This window comes from Mytilus galloprovincialis, chromosome 5, assembly GCF_965363235.1.
Source record: "Mytilus galloprovincialis chromosome 5, xbMytGall1.hap1.1, whole genome shotgun sequence".
In the NCBI taxonomy this organism is placed as follows: Eukaryota; Metazoa; Mollusca; class Bivalvia; order Mytilida; family Mytilidae; genus Mytilus; species Mytilus galloprovincialis.
Window position 1 is genome coordinate 4685077 of NC_134842.1, and position 27189 is coordinate 4712265.

Below are 27189 nucleotides of genomic sequence, written 5' to 3' on the forward strand. Positions count from 1 at the left end.
TAACAAAACAATGATGAAAATATTATTGAGGTTAATGGCATGTGTTGTAATAATAGAACCATATTTTTAAGCAATATTTTGTACATGTTATAACATGTATGAGGTACTTTTGTACATGTTATAACTTGTATTTTTGCATGGTACAAATTATAACATGTACAAACTTTTTGTACACGTTATAACCTGTACGAAATCGCAACTTGTACACGACATATATATATGATTTTTTTTACTTCCTATTAAAGAAAAAATGTACAAGTATCAATTTTAATATGTTAATTTTTAAAAATATGTTTTAGAGACTTCTTATTCAAGCAAAGAATATCAAACTTAATATGCACGTTTTGTATAAATGATTAAAGAAGACATAGTTGTATAGTGATTTCTTATAAAAAGTGTATGTTTCTATATTTTTTTCTATTACTAATTACTATACTTCTATTTTGACCTTAGTTAAGAACGGCAAAATAACAAAACTCTATACAAATCGCTATTTTGCCGGAGCCTGCAAAATAGCGCCATGGAGGCTATTTTACCGGAGACTGTAAAATAGCCACAGCCTATACAGAGCGTTTCAACAAAATAGTAGTTTGTTAACAATTCCAAATTTTTTAAAGAAATTATTGAATCTGAAAACATCTGCTCACAAACGACCGAATTAAAGGAGAAAACTGTCATTTCCGGTGTTGTGAATGGACAGAAGTTCTTTCCTCAACAGGAATATAAGTCTTGATAAATAGGGAAACAAACTTCATTATTACAAACGACTTCGCCACAACAAAACAGATTTATGATTTGTCTACAAAACTATTATTTATACTTTTCAACCTGTCTAAAACAAGTTTATTCATCTTCAATTCTGATGAGAAAGCATCTTCATTATCTTAGTCCTTGCGATTTATCTGAAACAATATTATAACATATTTCCCTAACCAACAATTCATATTCAAATCTATTGACAACTAGTTTTCAATGGCCCTTCTTCAGATAGGTTATAGTTCAAGTTAATATTGGAGTATTTAGCTGGTATGTGACTATGTATTGTCATGTCAAACTCTCAAAATGCATGCCATCTATGCTGTTTTCAGTTTCCATCTTACTGCCTATTTCTAATTAGCTGTGAACAGTTTCGTCTCTTGGCTAAGGGACCATGCAATATTTATCAGGAAGGAAGAACCGGTGCAAAATTTTTGTTATGACCAAATAAATGTGAAGGTCCTTTACTGGTTAGGGCCGTAAAAACTCTATGTCCTATAACTTGCATGCAGAAAAAGTATGTGTTCTTTGAACTTTATCTGACAATAAGCGAAAGTTTGACTGGTTAAATTTCTAGACTTAGGCTCTCTATTTGTTAACCAGTCAAACTTATATATATTAAAAAAAGTAAAACATTCTCTAACAATAAAATTTAAAGAAAGATGGTTAGCTAGTTTAAAAAGCAGCTCTGGGAAGTGTACAGATATACAGTCTGGTAATAAATTAAGAACTTATAGAAAATTTTAAACTTTTTTTTATGTCTGAATCATATTTTACAATATATTCAAAAAAAAAGACAGGCAAATAATTACAAGATTTAGAATTAGCTGTCATGATCTTGAAATCGAAAGAGGGAGGTATATTGGTATTAAAGCTGAAAACAGAACGTGTAAGCTATGTAAGAACGCAGTTGAAGAAAAACTACATTTTCCTTTAAAATGTCTTGTTCTAAAAGATACTAGATCTCAACATGTTTTTTTCTATCGATTTATGAGTTTCGAACAGCGGTATACTACTGTTGCCTTTATTGCCTTTATTAGTGAACTTATACCAAATAAAAAGCTGAAAATATCGTTATAGCCGTAAGATAGAGAAACATATTAAACCTCACACCAAATTACGAAAAAGGAATCATAGACTTTTTTTTTACTGTTAACATTTATCAGATAGTTAACAATATTATTTTAAGAGCTACTGTTTTTTATATAAAGTTCCATTAGAGTTATGATAGTAAGATGATAGAGAAAAAATGAATTTATGATAAATAATATATACTAACAAAATTATAAATATATATACCTGAAGATACACCGGTATTTCGGTACTAATATACAGGGATCTTCACTGGCATAGCGGTACCAGTGAAGAAATCTGTTAACAGTATGTGCAATATTGTTGTTGAATTTAAAATAAAAGTAAACATTTATTTAAGAGAGTTCTAAATGATTTAACAAAAAAATACCAAGATAACGGTAAGTGTTGTTGATTATCAATACATGGAATTTAGACGACTTTTTACTGACTTTGGCCATTAATTGTGATTCATAACAGAACGGAAACAAGTTGTCTATTACAAGTGGCACAATCGGTGCCCATTAGAATACATACAACCTGTCAATAAACTTTATTGGCGAAACGTTCTCAAATGTTGTCAAGGAGAAAGTTAAAAATAAGAGTTGCAGCAAATGAATTTGCAATCAGATTTTCTTAAACGGTCGTATAATTGACAAGGAAAACTGTTGTTTGATTAGATTGTGTGGAAGTGTAGTCTCAAGATTGGAAAACTCCAAACTGAATAAAAATCATCATCAAAAGCAAGTTATTTATCTAAACCATCCAGAGAATGTGTTACCCTCCAAAAAAGTGAATTTTCACTATTTCATGTTTTAATTTGTTTATACTAAAGTTAAGGATTAGTTATTTAATAATAGTTGAATAGTATATTGATATATAATTTACATGCTAAATATTGGGAGTGCTACTTTATTAGTCTACATTGGTCATTGGGACTCTTTATTGTGGATCTAATGAGCATTTGAACTGTAATATTTGTTATCATATATTTTGTACATTTGATATAATTTAGTTCCATTTGATCATAGGTGAACTCTGAAATACAAGATGTAGTTGTATATATTGACTACAGTATAAAGAGATCAAGAAAAGAGAGATAATTATATAAGGAGATCATACTACTTGAGGGACCACCATGAGTCTAACTGTAGAAGAGTCAAACTTCCTAAGATTTTACTACCTAAATTTGAAAGTTGCTACAAAGGCTGTCAGGGTATATTTTGATCATATACATCGACAAGGTAGACTTGAATGGAAACTGAAGGAAAATGAAACACACTTAAAGAGTCTCGATAACTTAATAACAAGTCATCAGATAAATATAGTATATCCAAGTTCAGGTAAGTTTCTAAAACAAGTGTTAAATCTGACAGTCTTTGAAAGTTTAATTGTTAAATTCAAGCCGAGACAAAGATATTAAAATTGCATGATTATAGAAAATAAGAAACTTCAGCTTACATTGCTTAGATGCATGAAATATGATAATTTGTAATTTATTCATATAATTTTCGCCATTAATTTTATTTTTAAGATGAAAAATTTTATTGGATTCAAGTGAATTATTTGCCTACTTTTTTTCAGTATCGGGACCTCACTATTTTTTGTAATTTGAAATTAGGATAAAAATATGTAAAACCTGTCACCCTCTTCTCCCCCATAAGGCCTGATGACACACTTATCGCCCTTTGGATTTCTTTGCTTACAAACAAAGTCCCTAGTGTGGACATTGTATAATTGCAAATAGACATTTTCGAAAACTCATCGATACTGACGTTTGCACCAATGCATATGACGACAGGTAACCTTTTTGAGAAGGGGTCATCACAAGGTGTACAAACAATACCTGACATGGAACAGTGGTGTTATGCACAACATAAGAACTATAAAAATCAGTTGAAAAGAGCTCAACGCATCAGATTGATACAAAGCAGAAAAAACATCTACCAAAAACACAGACCAGACGTGGCAGGATCCCGATCTGAGAGAACTGGCAGTTACTTACCGGCATCTAGTTTAAAGCCAATTACAACTAATATAAAAATATCATTTATTTAAGACTAAAATATCAATCAGTATACACATCCGACATCCAATGGATTGAATGTAAAAACGTCCTTAACTGTCGGACAAAAACATGAGACCTTGTGAAATGCCAACATATAGGTATCAACAGATTGTATTACCGTGAAAGTGCACATTAGTATAACGATGATATTTAGAAGGGTTTTAATTTACTGATAAAAAATCTATATTTTGACCAGTAACAACAATATACCTAGATCTAACTATAGTGCGGAATTGGTAACCCTCAGAATAAGTTTATAGAAAGGATTAATAAGTTTGCCTGCGTCGTATATGTATTTTCGGGCTCGATTAACAACATCACCGTAAAATTTAGGATGTGCTATTTTGTTTGAAATAAGAGGTACATTTTAAATACTGCATGAACAAATATGTTTAATGATATGTTACGTTATTGTCTCTCTTTAGTATCTGAGAATTGCCACATCATATTGCTCCTTGTAACAAAAAAGGGGAGGGGCTTTGTGTATTACACAGTTACAGGAACGTAATGATTACGTATAAATATTTACTAGTAGATAATACGATACTTTATTTAAGGGAACAGGCTGTCAGCTGACGTCGACGATATCAGTAACGGCAGGTTATTAGTTCATTTGGAATCGCCGCAGTGTCGTGAATTATATATTGTACTGCAATTTGTTAATTGTAAATTTTGTTAACAGTCTGTTGAATTTCTTAATTTTTTTATTTAGATTGGTAGACTTTCGACCTGTGTATTGTCTCATTATAATAGAATACCGATTTAGATAAATTTTGTCTGAAAAAAAAACCGTCATCTGGAATTCCATTTAATCACAGGAGCATAAACTCATGTGCATCGTTCTGTTGTCCAAGAAAGTCAAATCGTATATAGCATATTTCATCTAAATATTCAACAATTAACTGAATGAGAAACGAACTGATGTCGTTTCTTATCTTTCGAATCCGATAACAAGAGGAGAATTGCCGACAGAGCAGCAAATCCATCTGCCACCAGAGGGTAATGCTACCCCCTAAACCACCATTAACAGCAGAGATGGTTGCAAACATGGATGCAACTGTTCCCTCACAACCGTTACTACAAAATAGAAAACGAAATTTTTCGACAATTAAACAGATTGATTATCACAAGGTCCTCATTAAAATAAATCTAAAACTATTTAGAGCACTTGGTGTTTATAGCTCAGATTCTGAAGAAAAAAATATACAAAACCAATTACAGAATAAATATTTTTTCCTTCTGCTGAGTCTAAAGTTTTATGAGGTTATTCATTTAGCATATGTCGACGTTTTGATACGGTCCTGCTTGTTCTGGTCAGTGTATGTAAAAACGACTTTTCGAAAATGTTTATTTTTTTCCATACACCTTCTAATTTTAATTCTCTATGTTATATCCTCAAACAAACAAAAAAATGTATGTTACTAGTATCATCAATGATAACATTTCTGGTTATGGGTATATATACTATTTCTATTACAGGACACATCGTTAATTCAGATCAATTTGATACCACATTGATGATTTGTCTCTTACGGAACATGAAGCCATATACTGTAGAATATGCTAATGATAAAGGTTGGGATAAGTTTCCACCGGCAACTGACACTTCCTATCTAGCAGACCTTGCCCGTGTTAAATGGTACAGAAATTTTGTTTCACATCACAAGGGAGAATTGACAGCAGCAGATTTCAATTGGCATTGTAGGAATTTAGAGCCGGTAAGTTTACAACTATGGATGGCAAAATTAGTAAGAGTGTATTTTTAAATATTTACAGCAACTAGTTTTTTTAGCTCACCTGGCCCAAAGGGCCAAGTGAGCATTTCCCATCACTTTGCGTCCGTCGTCCGTCGTCCGTCGTTAGCTTTTACAAAAATCTTCTCCTCTGAAACTACTGGGCCAAATTAATCCAAACTTGGCCACAATCATCATTGGGGTTTCAAGTTTAAAAAATGTGTGGCGTGACCCTGCCAACCAACCAAGATGGCCGCCATGGCTAAAAATAGAACAGAGGGGTAAAATGTAGATTTTGGCTTTTAACTCTAAAACCAATGCATTTAGAGCAAATCTGACTTGGGGGTTAAATAATCTATTAGGTCAAGATCTATCTGCCCTGAAATTTTCAGACAAATCATACAACCTGTTGTTGGGTTGCTGCCCCTGAATTAGTTATTTTAAGGAAATTTTGTAGTTTTTGCTTATTTATCTTGATTATTATTATAGATAGAGATAAACTGTAATCAGCAATAATGTTCAGCAAAGTAAGATCTACAAATAAGTCAACATGACCAAAATTGTCAGTTGACCCATTAAAGAGTTATTGTTCTTTATAGTCAATTTTTAACCATTTTTCTTAAATTTTAGTATTCTTTTAAAAAATCTTCTCCTCTGAAACTACTAGGCAAAATTTAACCAAACTTGGCCAGCATCATCATTTGGGTATCTAGTTTTTAAAATGTGTGGCGTGACCCTGCCAACCAACCAAGATGGCCGCCATGGCTAAAAATAGTACATAGGGGCGAAATGTAGATTTTTGCTTATATCTCTGAAACCAAAGCATTAAGAGCAAATCTGACAGGGGGATAAATTCTTTATCAGGGCAAGATCTATCTGCCCTGAAATTTTCAGGCAAAACAGACAACCTGTTGTTGGGTTGCTGCCCAAGAATTAGTAATTTTAAGGAAATTTGGCAGTTTTTGGTTATTATCTTGAATATTATAATAGATATAGATAAACTGCAAACAGCAATAATGTTGAGCAAAGTAAGATCTACAAATAAGTCAAATGACCAAAATCGTCAGTTTTCCCCTTAAGGAGATATTGCCCTTTATAGTCATTTTTTAACAATTTTCATAAAGTTTTGTAAATTTTTGTAAATTTTTAGTATATATTTTCCACTGTAATTACTGGGCCAAGTTCATTATAGATAGAGATAATTGTAGCAAGAAGAATGTCCAGTAAAGTAAGATCTACAAACACATCATGATCACCAAAACACAATTTTGTCATGAATTTATCTATGTCCATTGTTTAATATGCACATAGACCAAGGTCAGCGACACAGGCTCTTGAGAGCCTCTAGTTTTTGTAGCTACCAATATATGTCGCGGAACACTAAAGGTAGTTGTTGCTATACCGAAGTCGTCATCAATTGTAAAGTTTTCTGCTTAAGTATGTACTTAGGTGACATTAAATAAATCAAGAATTTATAATTAATATATGAGTCGGAAGAGCATCAGATAAAGATATTGATAGATAATGGAGCTCCTTTTCGAGATATTTGAATTTTAAAATATGGCAGGGAAGAGATCAGTTAGACTTTAACCTTATATTTGCATATGTATTATATGGGTCTCATATCTAAAGTAAGAACAAAAATCTGCTTAAAGGATGGTAAATAACCTTTCAAGAGTTATTAAGTCTTATATAAAAAGATATATGGGTGAAATGGGGCAAAATATTTTACCTTGTATAGTAGGGAGTCAGAACATCTGACACAAATTCCAAAACCTCACCTAAGTACATCCTCAATATAAACTAGAGGCTCTAAAGAGCATGTGTCGCTCACCTGGGATTTTGTGCATATCATACAAAGGACACAGATTGATTCATGACAAAATTGTATATTGATGATGGTAATGTGTTTGTAGATCTTACTTTACTGAACATTATTACTGCTTACAATGTTCTCTATCTATAATGAACTTGGCCCAGTAGTTACAGTGTAAAATTCTTTTGTAAAAACTTACTGAACTTTTAAAAAGTGAGGATAATTGGTAAACATTGATTTTAAAGGATAACAACTCCTTAAGGGGTCAATTGACCACTTTGGTCATGTTGACTTATTACTGCTGTTAACAGTTTATCTCTATCTATGATAATATTCAAGATAATAACCAAAAGCTGCAAAAGTTGCTTAATATGACCAAATCAGAGACTGCAACCCAACAACAGGTTGTCTGATTGGTTTAAAAATTTCAGGACAGAAAGATTTTGATATAATGAACAAGTGTGGACACAGATCAATGTGGATAATATGTTTGAATGTTTGACGGTGTTTTCTGATAAAAAAAAATCTGTTTCCCCCCCCCCCCCCCCATAGTGTTCCACAGTGACAGCCATCTTCAATATCAGACCAGTACCAAACACTAAAAATACTAAAAATTAGTAGAGGAACACATAAGCTGCATTTCTACATTATATGTAATTTTGATATGCAAGATGGTTTATAAGAACCTGTATGTATGTTCTACGCGTATGGTTCTAATTATGTCCATTGTGATGGGCATTTCTTACTTGGAACACTGTAGTCACGGATCATCCCAGTATCATTAGTGAAAGATTCCCTTTACATGTTCGACATTGTTTCTTAGATGTCTAATGGTTCAAAGTGATGATAATACCTGGCATGCACAAGGGGCTAGATGAGCAAGAAAGTACACTTCTGTCTGTTGTATCACACATATATTTTTTAATTCTTTCTTTGAAATTGTCTTTATCTTAGATTCTCCATGGCCTGATTGAAGTTATATAAACATGATAAAAGACAAACTTACCAGAATGAAATAATTTTAATAACATGGTATATCCAATTTATTAAGTCTTTCCACTTTTCTGTGGAAAGACTTATTGTTTTTCTTCTGATTATTAAGTCTTTTCACTTTTTTGTGAAAAGACTTATTGTATTTGTTCTGATTATTATTAAGTCTTTCCACTTTTCTGTGGAAAGACTTATTGTTTTTCTTCTGATTATTATTAAGTCTTTCCACTTTTCTGTGGAAAGACTTATTGTTTTTCTTCTGATTATTTTTATTATTTTTTTTTTCCGCAAAATTTTGTTCTTGCGATAAATGTTTGTTTCGCAATATGTCGCTTAGATATTTCTCACATGGTATCATATAGTTTATGCGCTTTTAAATTTCACCCTGCTAAGGCGAACCATTTTCTTTGTATATATATTTGCTATAAACACGGATAATTATCACACCTGAACTTCGTCATTATACAGGGAATAACTGTGCACCTTATAATCAGCGTGACTTTACCATATGACAATACGAATTCTAAAAATCCAGGCTAAAACTAAGGGATAGGTTCTTTTAATTCAGTCAAGGACCCGCGATGTCGCGGGTATGGTCTAGTTAGCCTTATGCGTTTCGTCCATATGTATGAATGAATAACCAGTTGAACTCAGGACTCTTCAGTAGATAGTGCAAATGGTTAAAAAGGTGACAAAACCACCTAGCATCATATTCCAGGTAGGAATGTTTGGTATATTTCAATGTACTTTTTTTTATTTGGCTATCTGGATGCAAAGTATTTGTTTCAAATGCATCTAAAATAATTTAATCTATCTTAAACTATTCATGCTCAGTGGATGCTGCTTCAATAATTCCTGGTGATGACAATTTCAACGATCTTACTTTAGTTGTTTATATCAGAAAGAATGCATTGGCATAACAATGAACTGAGCTTAATGCAAAGCACTTTATTAATACACTTAGACAGAGAGCTCAATCCAGTGATATACTTCTTGAACACCAAAAACAAACATGCCTAACTGCACGGATCGTCGGTCCTGAAAATAGACATGTAAATTAATTATATAAGATGTAAATAAAATGTCTATGTACATGTATATAAAACTCAAATACAAATATATAAAAATACAAATTTCTGATAAAAAATAGTTAGTAAAAAGCAAGTAGATGTCACTACATGCACAAATAAATACATCCTGAGTGCCTCTCTCTTGAAATAAGAACAAACTTCCACCTTATCTTGGTAAACAGGTGAAGAAAAAATAAAGTTTTCAGTGTCTATTACCATGACCACTGAATCAATACATTTGTATTAGTACATGTACATGTATTTGCATCAGTGTAAAAATGTACTAAAAAGTAGTAATTTTTTTACTAAAATAAATGTATAATTTACGCTTGTGTATGACTGTATGTAATTGTTTCGCGCCTACATCAATATTCATAGCAGTGAAAAAGTTTTTCTGTGGATAAATATATATATATATATATATATATATATATATATATATATATATATATATATATATATATATATATATATATATATATATATATTATATATATATATACAACTCGTCTAAACATCAACCCAACAATGTTAGACCTGTAAATTTGCTTTCGCAAATTTTTTGTTCTTCCCTCGCCGGGATTCGAACCCATGCTACTGTGATATCGTGACACCAAATCGCCTGCACTGCAGCCGTCCTGCGAAAGCAAATTTACAGGTCTAACATTGTTGGGTTGATGTTTAGACGAGTTGTATATACATTATGTACACAGCCATGTATCACCATCATTGATGGCGATCCGATGGATAAATCTGTTGTAGAGTTGTCACTGACTCAGACGTACTTATATATATATATATATATATATATACATCTCGTCTAAACATCAACACAACAATGTTAGATCTGTAAATTTGCTTTCGCAAATTTTTGGTTCTTCCCTCGCCGGGATTCGAACCCATGCTACTGTGATATCGTGACACCAAATCGCCTGCACTGCAGCCGTCCCGCTAGACCACACGACCACCTGGGCTCTCATAAAAAGAGCTTTCGCTGGCCATGTGTTACCTTTCCACGTCAGTTTTAATCTAGCGGCGTACTACAGTACATGATATATAAGGCATGAAGATATTATTGTTACAGATCAGCTAAATTATCTATAGTAAAGGATCCTACAAATTAATATAAGATACAGTCACAGAAAATAATTATATTCATAAGTACGTCTGAGTCAGTGACAACCCTACAACAGATGTATCCATCGGATCGCCATCAATGATGGTGATAAATGGCTGTGTACATAATGTATATACAACTCGTCTAAACATCAACCCAACAATGTTAGATCTGTAAATTTGCTTTCGCAAATTTTTGGTTCTTCCCTCGCCGGGATTCGAACCCATGCTACTGTGATATCGTGACACCAAATCGCCTGCACTGCAGCCGTCCCGCTAGACCACACGACCACCTGGGCTCTCATAAAAAGAGCTTTCGCTGGCCATGTGTTACCTTTCCACGTCAGTTTTAATCTAGCGGCGTACTACAGTACATGATATATAAGGCATGAAGATATTATTGTTACAGATCAGCTAAATTATCTAAAGTAAAGGATCCTACAAATTAATGTAAGATACAGTCACAGAAAATAATTATATTCATAAGTACGTCTGAGTCAGTGACAACCCTACAACAGATGTATCCATCGGATCGCCATCAATGATGGTGATAAATGGCTGTGTACATAATGTATATACAACTCGTCTAAACATCAACCCAACAATGTTAGATCTGTAAATTTGCTTTCGCAAATTTTTGGTTCTTCCCTCGCCGGGATTCGAACCCATGCTACTGTGATATCGTGACACCAAATCGCCTGCACTGCAGCCGTCCCGCTAGACCACACGACCACCTGGGCTCTCATAAAAAGAGCTTTCGCTGGCCATGTGTTACCTTTCCACGTCAGTTTTAATCTAGCGGCGTACTACAGTACATGATATACCTATATGTACTATATATATACATGATATACACAAGGCTGGTGTGGACGAATGGAATACATCTAGACATAAGGTCTATGCAATTTTGATAAATATATACATGTATATACACGAGGCTGGTGTGGACACACTTGCATGCATGCAAAAAAAATCTAGATACATGAAGATAGAGAGAGAGAGAGGTATTGACGATTTTATACAGAGTGTAATGTATTTTACTTTCGAAAAAAAGACATTCCAATGAAATGAATGTATCAGACATGTCAGCTGCAGAAGCTAATCTATTTAACTCTCCCAGTCATCCATTATGGAGTCAAAGTCTCGTGACAGTACTCATGTACAACTAAAACTATGCCTAGTGTTTCATCTGATTCAACAAATGCAAGTACTGTGAAATGTTTCAAAACAGCCTATTAATTGTGAAGTAATTGCAGGTCTCCCCATTTATGTAAGGTATAACAAATTGACAAGTAGATGACCATTAGTCCAAAGCAAGGTGTTACAGAAAAATAATAAAATAGCTAACAAATTGACAAATGTGTAGATAATCGTTAGTCCAAAGGAACGTGTCACAGAAAAAAAAAATAGCCTTTCAACATGGTCAAGACGTCATAATTATTTGGCTTAGATGACCATTTGATAATTGGGGGGGGGGGGGGGCAGAAGTAATATTTTCCAAATTGAATATTCATTTTCATCTGTTATGCTTATTTTATTCAGTGAACATGTGGATATGATATTCATTTTCAAAATCATCCTCCCCAAAAATCAAAGATTAATCCCCTTTCCTTTCAACTTTATACCTATATGTACTACCTCTGTACTCAGATCTAATCCTCTTGCACACTGTTTTTGTTGCTCTCGAGAACATAACTATATTAAGTTTAGCTTCTACAGACACCTTATCTGGGATCTGGGAAATGTCCTACTATAGAGAGAATTTCTCCTCGCGTAAGGTTCCAGTTCTCATTATTTAAATCCAACTGAAAACATATGAAAAAGCATTCCGACCTGGGAGTCCTTACCTTCACCTGTTAAATCTGACAATTAAGAGACAGGTTATTCCACTGGTCCACTAAAACAAATATCACTGATGGCAATCGGTAGGGATTTTTGTTTGGGGGTCAAAGTTTTGAAGCTATGTGGTAAGGGGAGGGGGGTCATTATGTGGTTCATAACGTTGTTTTTTTGGGGGGGGGGTCAATAAATTTGAACATACCCCTCAGCTGATAAACAATGACCATTCCCTAAGTTAAGCTTCTACAGACCCTTCTACTATCGTGAGAATTTCTCCTCGCGTAAGGTTCCAGTTCTCATTATTTAAATCCAACTGAAAACATATGAAAAAGCATTCCGACCTGGGAGTCCTTGCCTTCACCTGTTAAATCTGACAGTCAAGAGACAGGTTATTCCACTGGTCCACTAAAAACAAATTTCACTGACGGCTAGAAATGTTTGCATATATATTAATGCTTACCTTTTCTTTGATGCAAACTATCCAAACGAAATGATAAATGTCCAGCTGGCGATATACGATGACCTAATTTTGGGAGAAAATATAAAATAGGGAACTCTACCAAAATTTCACGGAGCTGAATTTCCGGATTATATAAATCGAACGTTTTTGAAAATCTCTCAGGTTTCCCACACAAAACGAAGGTGTCAAGTTAAGAATTTTGAAACAAAAAGATCATTTCAGCGATACAGGCCTAATTTATATGTATGTTTATGTGTTTCGTGTCAACCCCATAACAAATTAAAAGTTTTCAAATAATACACTTCCGCCCGCCATGATCAAGTAAATATATATTTTGTTATAAGTGTAGTTAATTAACAATGTATGCTTTGGTTTCAGAGATATGAGCTAAAAACTGCATTTTACCCTATGTACTATTTTTAGCCAAGTCGGCCATCTTGGTTCGCGGGCTGAGTCATCGATTTTTCTTTCTTAAACTAGTTACCCTTTTGATGATTATGGACAAGGTAGGTTAAATTTGTCTTAGTAGTTTCAGAGGAGAAGATTTTTGTAAAACATTCCAGAATTTTTTTGAAATTGACTATAAAGGATAATAACTCATTGAGGAGTCAACAGCCATTTTGGTCATGTCGACTTATTTGTATATCTTCCTTTGCTGAACATTATTGCTGTTTACAGTTTATCTCTATCTATAATAATATTCAAGATAATAACCAAAAACGGCAAAATTTGCTTAAAATTATCAACTCAGGGGCGGCAACCCAACAAATGGTTGTACGATTCATCTTAACAGTTCAGGGCAGATAGATTTTGACCTGCTAAACCGACACAGATAAATCTGCTTCATATTTAGACCCTTTTCTCGAAATGACTACTGATGGTGGGTTAAATGCCAAAATTCATGACAAACGCGATGATTTTCATTTTCCTATAGTCAACTTTCCATTTCTGTGTAGCAACATCCAAGCGGTACCAGCATATGGAGTATATGTGTACGTTGAATTTGTTGAACGGTCGCGAGGAATACTGCTTTTTTTCAAAAGTTGCTAAGACAGGGCTATGAATCAATCAAATTTTGGTCATCACTCAAGAAAGTTTACGGTCTCCATCATAAGCTGATTGGACATTATGACAAAAGTGTGTCAGAAATCATGTCTGATATTCTTTCTCAGTCATGATAAACTTCCATCATTACCGAAATGAACAAAGAAATAATACAACGGGTGACGTATACGGTGCAGGACATGCTAACCCTTCCGGAAGACTTGATTTCACTCCCGGTTTTTAGTGTAGTTCGTTGTTTCTTATTTCTTATTTGGTTTTATGATTCTTTGTTTACTCCTTGGTTTTGATTGTTATTGTCTTTTTCTCCATGTCAGATTTGCTGTAAATGCTTTGGTTGTAGAGATAAAAGCACAAATCTACATTTTACTCCTATATTATATTTTTAGCCATGACTGCCATCTTAGTTAGTTGTTCGGGTTACCGAACGCATTTTTTATACAACCGCAAAAAATAAAAGTTTGTTAGTCGTATATTTGTACATTGTATCATGTCGTCGTCGTCGTCATCGTCGTCAGCGTTGTCCAAAGACGGATGATTTCCGGATAATCACTTTAGTATAAGTAAAAAGAAATCAATAAAAATTTACCACACAGGGTTTATAATCACAACAATAAGGTTGGGATAGATTTTAGGGGTTTTGGTCACAACAGTTTAGGAATTAGGGTCCAAAAGGGTCCAAAATTCAACTTTGTTGATTTCATCAAAAATTGAATTATTGGGGTTATTTGATATACCGAATCTAACCGTGTACTTAAGTATTAAGATTCTTAATTTTTGGTCCCGTTTTCAAGTTGGTCTACGTTATAAAGGTGCAAAGGGTTCAACATTAAACTTAGTTTGATTTAAATAATAGGAAAATTTTCTTTTAAAGTTCTTAGACCACATTCATTTTGTGTCAGAAACCAATTCGGTGTCAGATATTTAATCACAATTCAAAACAGGCACACAGATTACGTTTGCTAGAATCTAAAACATAAAAACAGAAACCGACATAGCGAATGTGTTGCGAAATATAAACACCGTAAGATAGTGCAAAGTCAATTACAACTATACCCCAAAAAATGTTTTCATAGACAAAAGTATCAAGCGATACACATCCAAGAAATTAAATGTAAATATATAATAAATGTATGATAAACTGCATGACCTTGTACATGCCACAATATAAGAAAACAGTAGTGACATGATGTAGGATTATCCATACCCATAACTGTTCGTTTATGGCAATTGATATTCAGTTATGCTATAATGATTCATCACCATTGTCTGGGTTTTTTTATTGTTGACTATTTATAATTGTTATGTATGTGAATCATGGATGCCTTGCGCGACACAGTGAATTGTAATTTCATCGTCAAACATATCAATTTGAGTCAATATTTTCTAATGGTGGATCATTTTTCTAAACAAAAAAGTTTTGAACCAAACAATTTAAAATGGCCTAGGCTTTAGAAATTGGACACTTCTAAAACAAATCCTCTGTCATATAAATATAAATAATTTGAAACATGTTTGTTAAACTGCAATGGTTGTTGTGAATGCGTTGTGAATGCTATGATAGACAGCTACGTAAATTACAAATTCCATCATGTAAATATAATAAAAAAAAAATCAAGGGTATAAATAAATAATATGGTATTTTATGGCAAATTACAAACATATTTAGGTATGAATACTTATGAAAGCTATTAAAGATATAGACACATTTTAATGGCATTCAATATTTGTTTTACCTTACTGTGATTATCTTTTAAATGCATTTAAATATTTTCAAAAGTATTGGCATATTATATTTTATATTCCTACAGGATTATGCCCAAGCAATTCTTAAAAAAAGTATGTATGAGATTTTGAAAAAAAATCTTATCACCACAACAGCTTTACATTTAACACATACATAAACACCCTAGAATGTTTGTCTCTTTTATTTTTTGTGATGAACTTAACCATGTTAACTTTGTATGTACCATTTGTTTAGGCTATTGGACGTCTTGGTGGACAAACACTACTGATTGAAGCGCGATCTGCCCAACATGTTATTCTGGATACATCCCTAAAGGATATGTTACTGGAACTAAGAAACTGTGAAAAATCACTTCAGGGAATGACTGACAAGATCAACAGTCATCAATTATCACTTGATCTTCTTACCACGAATGAAGAAGAGCTGGTAGAGAAAATTCATAAAATGGAAGCTGAAACACAGGAACTGACAACCAAACTCTCTGACTACAAAGGAACTATAGATGCATGTACTAAGGAATTAGAGACATGTAAGAACGATATAAAAACGAATAAAGAAATCATGAAAGGATTGCAAAACCAATCAGATAAGAAACAGAATGATATAGAGAATCTAATTACACGAATAGACAAACTTGAAATTGAATATGAACAACATGACAAGATGCTAAAAGAACACGGAGAACATTTGGTAATGCATGACGGACAGGTGATACAACTTCAGGAACATTTGGTTATGCATGATGGGCAGCTAGAAAAATGTGAAAAACAAATTCATGATATAAAGGAGAAACAACATGATACTGATGTCACATCAGGTAATGTTAGTTAAGAATTCAGTTGTCATCATAAAACAATATTTAGTATCAATCCCTATTCGGTGTCAATGATATCGCCCAATACAACTATCAGACTTTAACTGTGTCCCCTTTGTATGTATCCCTCTGCTCTTTATTAAATTGCATACCATGGCTTTGTGACTATAAACACGTTAACAAGATAATTAGACCAGGGCACATCACCGACTTCATAATGAATAAGAACGTCTCAGTTACTAAAAGGAATAGAATGTCCACATTGAAAGTGAAACAAGGTTAAACCATTTGATTAACTGATTCGATCCACATGAACGCATTCTTGTACAGGTAAACACGATGATTGAAACTTAGAATGAAATCTAACAGACCTACACAATTCTAATAGCAAATGGTTAATTAGATGTCATTTTGACCGAAATAGATATCAAAAGTACCAGGCATATCATTTAAAATACACACGAAATTCTGATATATATTATCTACCCGATTCATTGTCTATTGTTTATTTTACGATGTGTCTCGGTATTTTGTACATCCAACATTCATGTATTTATTTTGATTTTTCTGTTAAGATTGCGGTTGGATAATGTGCTATGCCTTATTGTTTGTAGTCCAAATAATTATGATATTACCTTTCGATATATACCATCATTGTCATGAAAATTGTTAAGACGAGAATTGTAAAAAAAAGTTGTACAATTAAATTAACGGTACCAATTTTCTTGCACCAGATGCGCATTTTGACAATACATGTCTTATCAGTGATGCTCGTGGCCAAAATATTTGAAATCCAAAGCTTATATAAAAGATGAAGAGCTATAATGCAAAAGGTCCAAAAAGTATAGCCAAATCCGTGAAAGGAATCAGAGCTTTGCACGAGGGAGATACATTCCTTGATTTATAATAAATTCTATCATTTTGTAACAGCAAATTTTAATAGCACAAAAATCCGTATTTTCATGACAGTACCGAAGTACTGTCTACTGGGGTGGTGATACCCTCGGGGACTAATAGTCCACCAGCAGAGGCATCGACCCAGTGGTAGTAATTAAAATAACGGTACCAATTTTCTTGCACCAGATGCGCATTTCGACAATACATGTCTCTTCAGTGATGCTCGTATAAAGGTCGAGACTGCATGTTAGTTACATAAGCGCGTCACTGTTTCTGATATCCTGTGGTGTCTGTCATTGATGGAATATGATCGTTGTTGTGTAGACTTTTATAATATGTTTTGTGCGTTTTTTCTGTGATGAATGTTCTAGGATGTGTTTGTGTTGTATTTCTGTCACGTAGTGTTGTCATTTAGGTGATACTTTTTTTACATTGTCATAAAGAGGGAGGTTTTGCTAGCCATTAAACTTAGTTATACCAACATTTTTTTCTATAAATGTCATGTACGAAGTCAGGAATATGGCAGTTGTTATCAAATAGTTTGTTTCTATGTATGTTTACGTTTGTTTTTTTTTTTGCACTTCGGTGTTCCTGTTGTTCCTATGTTTTTTACTCTTATAATGATGTGTTTCTCTCGGTTTAAGTTTGTAACCTGGATTTGTTTGCGCTCAATCGATTTATGACTTTTGAACACCAGTATACTACTGTTGCCTTTATTCAGACTTGTTCTTATTTGGATATTCGTTTTAGAATATGAATTACTAGGTACAGTTGTCAGTTCGTTCATCGATAACATCACATTCTCTCTATAATGTATACCCTAAATTCTACTTAGTAAAGTTATCAGCTGTATCAACGTGAACAATTTTTGTTCTCTGTTATATTTATCCTACATGTATATACTACTAAGATAATTAATCAATCAATCTTATTTCTCTATAATGTATAGCCTCAATAATCAACTCTGCCAATGTTCAAATCTCCTTCACTCTGTAGTGTTTACCGTCTATAATACTAGGTAAAGCAATCAGCCCTCTTTCAACGTAAATTTCTACCTTTCTCGATAATGTTATACTTTTTACTAAATTTATTAGTTTTATCAAAGTTAAAATCTCATTCTCACACAGCTAGGTAAAGTAATCAGCTCTATCAACGTTAAAGTCTCCTTCTCTTTATAATGTATACCCTATATACTACTGAGTTAATTAATCAGATCTTTCAACGTAAAAATATATTTCTCTTTTTAATGTTTACCCTATATGCTACTTTTAGTAATCTTTTAGCCCTTCAACGTTGTCTGTTCATGACAAACACTTTTCTGCAGAATGGAATTTCAACAGAATTTTATATATTGTTTTACGTTGAGAAGCTAAATTTTATATTTTTTTCGGTACTCTAAATCGTGAAACGTTAAATATAATTTTCGAAAATATACAGCATACAAAACAACAGTTGTATATTTTATTCTTATTTCAGTCAGAAGCAAACAAAAGAGACTTGAAGGTAAATATTTACTTTTCACTTAGTTACAAATTATATTGATAAGTAGGACTTCTAGTTGTATATTATTGTATAAATAGAGATTAATATATGGCCTTTTCCATATCGGTCCGGGTATCATCCCGAGACCCCCCAAATCAACCAGAGACATAGTAGAGGTGCTGATATGGAAGGATGATACCTGGGCCGATATAGAAAAGGCCACGTATTAATCTATTTATCATTTACCTCCGACAATGGATTTATGTAAGGCAAATAAACAAATGAAATAACTAAAACAGTCAAAAAATGTTTAGGAAAGGTAAATCATGAATCTAACAAATACACTATAATTGTCCAATAATAGCATCACTACAAACATATATATTATGGAACTATTTCATATAGAGGCATTTTGAAACATTGTAAATTTAGAAGCTGGAAGCATGGAGGAAGTATTTACAGTTTTTGATCATTATTACTACATGTTGTACTATATGAGAGAATTCAAAATTGTCAATGGCAATTGTTCTCAAGTATTAATTGTAAACTAGCATCATTTTGAAAATCTATATCATTGAATTTAGCCATGTTAACATATGTTTTTTCAATAACAGCTGTTTCTGTACAAACAGATTTATCACTGGATCTAATAAACCTTACCGGTATTTGTCCGCCATTACTGGACATAAAAAAATTGACCGTAAAATTTTTACGTCACAATAAAAAATATCTGACGCCACATAGTGCGGTGACTGAAGCCAAATTTTTTTTAATTTAATCTCCCCACCAAACACACACCTATATAATATATCATTGGAAAGAGGAAACCTTGTACTACAACAATATGCCTGTCGTCAGGACTTGATATAGTCACATTGATTTTAAAAATTGAGGTCAAATGTAAAATTTTGGGAAAATTAGGGAGGGTTTCAATTTTGACATTTTTTTCTATTTCTAAACTCTACTTATATACAAACAAAACTGTTTTGGCTTTAGTAATTGTTGTTTTTATATATAAACCTTAGTAATTATGATAATTTTATCAAAACAATTCCTAAAACGACGTTTTATAAACAAAACTTTAAAAATCAAGTTCTCAACCTATAAAATGTTTAGAGCACCATTACCTCATAAATAACATCAATTTCAGGTGAAAATCAGATGTCATGCAGGACAATACCTTAAATATTTTTTTAAAACTATTATATTGGGCGAGGTATCAAACCAAAGCAATAAAACACTACAGTCAAGTATGACCTCAAATTTAATTTGCAGATACTTCAGGTTATTTTAAAGACTACTCGTTGCTTTTGTTTTTTTTACATTAATTACTGCTTCCATAGTACTATCTGTTGTTGTGAATTTCACTTTGATTAATATCTATAACACTATAGGTTTTGTAAATTTACCCTCCTTTTTTTCCTTGCAACGTACCACAAACTTCAAAAGTATTCCATATATAAAAAGATGTGATATGATTGGAAATGAGACTACGCTCCAAATGAGACCAACTGAGACATAAATTAACAATTATAGGTTCCGTACGGGCTTCACCAAAGAGTAAAATTCATAATGCAAAGTCTTCAGTTCCCGAAATGAAAAATGACTGTACAACAGACGAAAAATATAACAACCAGATTATGTACAAAACAAATAAGAAAGAAACAAATATGGTATATAGAAACAAACGACTATCAATTCATTACAGTCTCGGGACTTGAGACGGATAGTTATCAAAGGTACCAGGATTATAATTTAGTACGCCAGACGCGCGTTTCGTCAACATGAGACTCATCAGTGATACATAATGTGACGGCGTTTAACCTTTTTAAAGGCGCGCCGACCCTTACCCTAACCTGGAACAATGTGTACCAGTGCAACAAGCTTTATATAAAACCAAGCGTTATCTCCATCATCCTCATATCATCAACCGTCGCGAGACATGTTTTAATATTTCTACACATGAAAGATTCTGCTCAAAGCAAACGCGTTATTTTGAGCGCACAGATTTGTCTTTTCAAGTACAGACAATGTATTGTAGGAAGTCCGAAGACATTTGTTCCTAAAAAAAAAATAACAGCTTCAAACCATCTCTATCAATTCATCCAAGATTTAAAGGAGATCTACAAGGAGGTTTAGGAAGGTGTGACGATATCAATTTTCTTGTCTGCAAATTAAGATGCTGGGGAAACATCCTACGAGACATACACACTATCTTGAATTTGCTCAATTCCATGGTTGTCAACACATAGCTTTACATAGATTAGTTAGCGTGGCACTTTTCATGAGAAAGCGCAAAATCCATTGGCATTCAATGTTAAACAAGGTGTTTTGATCCAAACTCATGGTACAATTGTAAAGCCAATCCTAAATGAAAAGGAGTAAAAGTAAATTTGGCCAAATAAACGATTGACACACCAATTGCCAATCATTTTCGCAATTTCTCTGGTACCATTTCTTGCATTATCATCGAGTAGCCATCCTATAAATTACAAGAAATACGAAGACATTGACTGAATTGAAGAAGGAAGAGTTTCGATGTCTTTTCTAAGTATACTTGCAGCGGAATGAAATGTCTGTACGTTATTTGTGTTTAATACACTTAACATTGAGATTTTGAGGTCAGTTTTCAATTGACTAGCAGTTGATATGGCATCTCAAATAGTTATTTTGCTACTAAATATTATGTAAGATTTGCCTTGAACTTGTTGAAGTTGTTTGACAACTGAGTTTTTATAGAAATCAATTAGTTTAGACTGTATTTTACAAGTAGCATATTTCAAATAAGAATCAGTAGGAGGAAAATATCTATTTTTATCGAGTAACGGTGTCATGAGGTATGTTTTTTTCCACCATTGAATCGTTGGCGATTACAAAAATAAAATTAGTAAAAGCAGTATCTGTAAAGTCTACAAACTACGTTAGTTTCAAATTCTTTATTAATATGCTTCATCGTTGCAGATAAACTCATAATACATATAGTAAAAAGCTACAAATAGAAAAAATGAAAATCATAAACTCAAATGCCGTAATTTAATAAAAAATTACAAGAAAATAAACAATTGTCAAAATGACACTCATTGACCTCCATACATTTATTTTTTTTAAGTATAAACATTCCTTTGAATAATTATAAGTTCAAAACATAAACAAACACGAACTATATAGCGAAATTAACGTAAAACAACTTTGGCATTAATTGCATTCCATAAAGTGAAAAATTATAAAAATAGAAATACAGGTGAAAAGATGGAACTAACGGCGTTCCATAGATTTTTTACCCGATAGCAACTCTGTACTACTAAAAGTTAATTAGCTTTAATTTAATAAGAAAAATACAATTATAAGAATAATATTTTATCTTTAACGCTAAAATAATTATTTATTCTAAGATAAACGGTGTACATAGTGCAAAACATACAAAATACTGATGTAAACAAACATGACCTGTGTGTACGTTAATCGGCAGTTCAAACAAAGAAAACGTAGATAATTAATTGCTTAAACTTATTTAAAATATGAAATATTTACTTAAAGTTATAAAATAAAATAATATAAAAGTTAACTCACACTGTAGTTTACCAAAGATTGCACGAAAATCGAAAATATCGAAAGCGAAACTTTCTTTACAATGCCATGTGGGAAACTCATTAAAACTGATAAGAAATAACACGTGTTTAACACAGTAAAAGCACGTGCAAAAAAAGCGGGAATTTTGAATTATCAAAAATAAGTATATTAATAAGACTTTCTGGTAACATGACACTCCCCGTCTGATATAACAATATCACCCTAGGTTCTAAACAAAAATACTCAAGACTTCAAGTATGAGCTAACTAACCTCGTATAAAAAATCTCAAAAAGAAAATTTACTAAACTACTTTAATCTAAGGCACATTTTTGTAACTACTATCTAAAATGTTCAAATGATAAAGTCAATGTACATATCAACAGTTCAAATATTGTTCAATATGATCACTCAGACAATAGTTTTACAATCTCTGTTATCGGACGGACATAAATAACTGGTTTTCCTTGTTTAATAACTCTCACTTCTATTTTCCTTACAAAATTGTCATTTTCGCTGTCGAATGTTCTTAATATTGTTCCAATTGGCCATTCGGACCTAACCATGTCTTTTTCTAGCATAAGAATAATGTCGCCCTGTCTCAAATTTGTCACTTCCTTTTTTCACTTTTTTTTCTTTTGTAATGTTTGCAGATATTCCCTACTCCAACGTTTCCAAAATATCTCAGCTAATGTCTGAACATATTTCCATTGTGATTGGTACATACATGTAGTTGATGTAATATTTTCAAAGCTATCTTCCTGATCAGATGTTTTCTGAGTTAGTAATAGAGAAGGTGTCAGAATTGTAGGATTTTCAGAATCAGTGGAGACTGGTACAATCGGTCGGGCGTTCATAATGGCTGTTACCTCTGCCATAAATGTTGTTAAAACTTCGTGAGTCAAATTCTTGTATCTCAAGTCAATAAGCATGTTATTTATAATTTTACGAGCTATTCCAATCATTCGCTCCCATGAGCCACCCATGTGAGAAGAGTGAGGTGTATTAAATTTCCATATTGTTCTATTCTTGTTGAGAAGTGTTTTTACTTCGTCATCTTCAACGTTTAAAGCATCGATTTGCAGGGCGTCGGTACATCCAACGAAGTTCGAACCTCTGTCAGAACGGAATTCTTGCACTTTGCCTGTGCATAGAATCGGCGTAGAGCGTTGATGAAAGTAGAAGAACGCATTTCTTCTATTTCCTCTATGTGGACTGCTCTAGATGTTAAGCATGTAAATAAGACTACCCATCTCTTAGAATTTGCGGCGCCTCCTCTAGTGCGTCTGGTTACTATTGTCCATGGTCCAAATACATCTACACCAACAAAACTGAACGGTGCGCATGGCGACAATCTTACGTCTGGTAAATCGGCCATTTTCTGTTCACTCAACGAACCTCGAAGTCGTCGACATTTTACGCATTTAAAAATTATAGATGAGACCAGTCGTTTGCAGCCTGTAATCCACCACCCAGCAGATCGAATAGTACCTTCAGTAAGATGTCTCCCTTGGTGTTGTACATCGTTATGGTAGTGGCGGACAAGCAAAGTAGCAATATGATGTTTTCCAGAAATAAGGATCGGTGTTTTTTCTTTTGATGTAATTTTTGCATTTCGAAGTCTTCCCCCTACTCTCAAAATTCCATTTTCGTCCAAGACGGGACTCAAAGATAATAAGGAACTGTTGTTAGGCAGAGGCCTTTTATTCCTGAGACACTCGATTTCCCTTCCAAAGTCCTCCTTTTGAACTTCTTTGATGATAAAAATTTCAGCTTTTCGATGAGCTTCAAGCTCGTTTGACTCCAAATTGTCCTTTAATTTGTTGTGTGAGTAACTACTAGCAAGTCGCTGTAAGCGTGAAGTGGTACGAACTAATTTCCACCAATTGGAGAATCGGTTGAATCTTTGTGACCCAAGGGTGTCACATTTTAAGACAGATTTGATTACTTGTATTTCTGTTTTCACTTCTTTGTCAGTGTTAGGATTTATGAGAGGTAACGAAGTAGCTATACTTTGACTAAGCGTGTCAGATTCCTGTAAAAATGCGGGTCCTGTAAGCCAAGAACTAGTGTGTAGCTGATCCGCAAATATAAGTCTTGTTCATATATCGGCCGGATTAAGATCAGTATTTACATACGTCCATTGTTCCGGTTTTGAAGCTTTCCTAATTTTACCAACTCGGTTTGCAACATATAGACTTGAAAACGTCTAACTTGGTTGTTAATGTAACCTAACACTACTTTACTATCTGTATAGTACTTTATCTCAGCCGAGTTCATATCTAGATGTTCATAGATTATTTCTCCTATTTCAACATCCATAACTGCGGCACATAGTTCTAATCGTGGTATTGTATGGCCATGTTTGGGTGCCAATTTGCATTTTCCAAATACGAATCCGGTGTTGATAGAAAACTCTGCGTCAGATGTTCTCAAAAAAGCTACACTTGCTATTGCCTGTTCCGAGGCGTCCGAGAAAATATGTAACTATTTGTCCAAGCTTGAACAGAATGACGATTCTACAAATGTTCTTCGTATTGAAAATTGTTCTATTGGCATTAAAGAGTCTCTCCATTCGATCCATTTTTGCTGAATATCATTAGATAGTGGTAAGTTCCAGTCAGTTGTTTCGGCAATGATGTCTCTCATAAGAATTCTACCTTGTAGAATGACAGGGGAGATAAACCCTAATGGGTCGAACAAGCTATTTATTGATGATAACACACCTCTACGTGTTATAGGTTTTTCTTCATTTGATAACTTGTAAGTAAACGAGTCCTGTTGCAAGTCCCAACTCATTCCAAGACTGTGCTGAATAGGTAGCTCATCTTCGTGTAGATCTGAGGTTTTGAGCTCTTTAGCCAACTCATCTGGAATGAAAGCGTTCATTACTTTTTCACTGTTCGATGCAATTTTATGAAGTTTCAATTTTCCGTTTTCACGTAGAGATTGTTGAGTGCTCTTAAGGACACTGACAGCTTCTTCCTCATTCGTGAAATTAGCGAGTCCGTCATCCACATAATAGTTCCTAATTACGTATTCTTTGACATCGCTCTCTGTTGGTTCTTTTTCAACACACTTCCGTAGACCGTATGTGGCAATTGCTGGAGACGGTGTGTTTCCAAAGACGTGAACACACATTCTGTATTCGATAAGTTGCTCTCCAGGAATGTTGTTCTTGTACCAAAAGAATCGTAAATAGTTACGGTGTGAACTGTTTACCTTGAAACAGTAAAACATTTGCTCTATGTCAGCGATAAAAGCGATTCGTTCTTTTCTGAATCCAAGCAATACTCCAACCAAACTATTTGTAAAAACCGGTCCTGAGAGTAGAACATTATTTAACGATATGCCATCCTGTTTAGCCGAATAATCGAAAACAACTCTTATCTTATCTTTTTTTCTTATGGTGGTACACTCCAAATAAAGGCAGATACCAACATTTCTCGTTTTGTTCTAAAGTTGGAGCTTCTTCGGCATGACCATTACGAAACATGTTGCCCATGAATTCTGTGAAATGCTGACGCTTGCTCGTACTTGTACTTTTCTGAAGGGATTGATCGAACATTCTAGCCCTTCTTAATGCTTGAGATCTGTTGTAAGGTAATCGAGGTCTATTCTTCCGGAACGGTAGAGGAGCACTCCAATTGCCTGTTTCACTTTTGACAAATTCTTTTTCCAGGATGTCTATGAATACATGGTCTTCTTTGGACATGCCAATCTTATTATCATCCTTTGTCCTGTGGAAAATCTTATCTTCCATGGTATCTTGGTGATTGCGTGTGTTGACAGTTTCTTTAATGTAAAAGACGTTTTTACATACTTCAAAGGATGTCGGCCTCCCATTGTTTAAAATGTTTGTTTTACACACGTTTACTTTCGAATTATGTTTGTGCGTTTGGCCTAAGCATACTTCACCGATAATGACCCATCCCAAACTAAGTCGTTGTGCAAATGGCGTGTTTTGAGCTCCTGTTTTTGCTCATAGACGTGGTGTGCATTGGTCAAGTCTCTGCCGATCAATAAGAGAATATGTGCCTCAGGATCTATAGTCGGTAATGTAATACGCTTCAAGTGTTCGTAATATTTTGTGATTTCTGGCACTGGAATTTCTTCTCTTGTTTCTGGAATGTCGTTGCATTCAATTACAGTAGGTAAATCCATTCTTACTCGCCCATCTAAAGGTTCTACTACTAACCCGCAAGCAAGACGGCCTTGTTTCTGGACATTTCCTTTACAAGACGATAAAGTGTAAGGTTGAACAGATGAGTCTATATTCAGTGCATCGAATAGCTCTGTTCGGCCTAGCGTACGATTACTTTGATCGTTCATCAAAGCATTAAGATTTATGTATTTCTCAGGTTTGTCTTTCTTGTAAACTTTGACAAGTACCACCTTAGAACAGGATTTTCCAGAAAATCCTTCTCCGCAAATTGCCGTACACTTCGTTTCTACTGTTTGAGTCAATGGTCCTCCCCGCCATGAGAGAACACGGGTTCTATTTCTCTTGTAATTTTATCATGTCTATCGATATGCATAGCCGTAGAATGACGGTTACTTCTGCAATCTTTGAATGTGACGGACTCCTTGCAGTCTCGAGAGATGTGCGTTGCTGACTCGCAACATTTATAACAGATGTTATTTTCACGGAGAATTTTCTTTCGGTCATTCATACTTTTTTGTCTGAATCCTCTACAGTT

At 33.7% G+C, this 27189-nt stretch overlaps 1 protein-coding gene across 2 annotated transcripts in view; it reads left to right on the forward strand.

Annotated features, from left to right (window-relative positions):
• LOC143074995 (uncharacterized) overlaps positions 1-27189 on the forward strand; it is an 88788-nt gene that overhangs the window by 22587 nt on the left and 39012 nt on the right. The window contains exons 3-6 of one of the 2 annotated variants that reach the window (XM_076250215.1): positions 2859-3170; positions 5375-5613; positions 15963-16545; positions 18916-18942. In XM_076250215.1, coding sequence (XP_076106330.1) covers positions 2966-3170; positions 5375-5613; positions 15963-16545; positions 18916-18942 — 1054 coding nt within the window. In that variant the 5' untranslated portion in view covers positions 2859-2965. The remainder of the gene's footprint in view (positions 1-2858; positions 3171-5374; positions 5614-15962; positions 16546-18915; positions 18943-27189) is intronic. The other variant, XM_076250216.1, reaches the window with a different exon arrangement.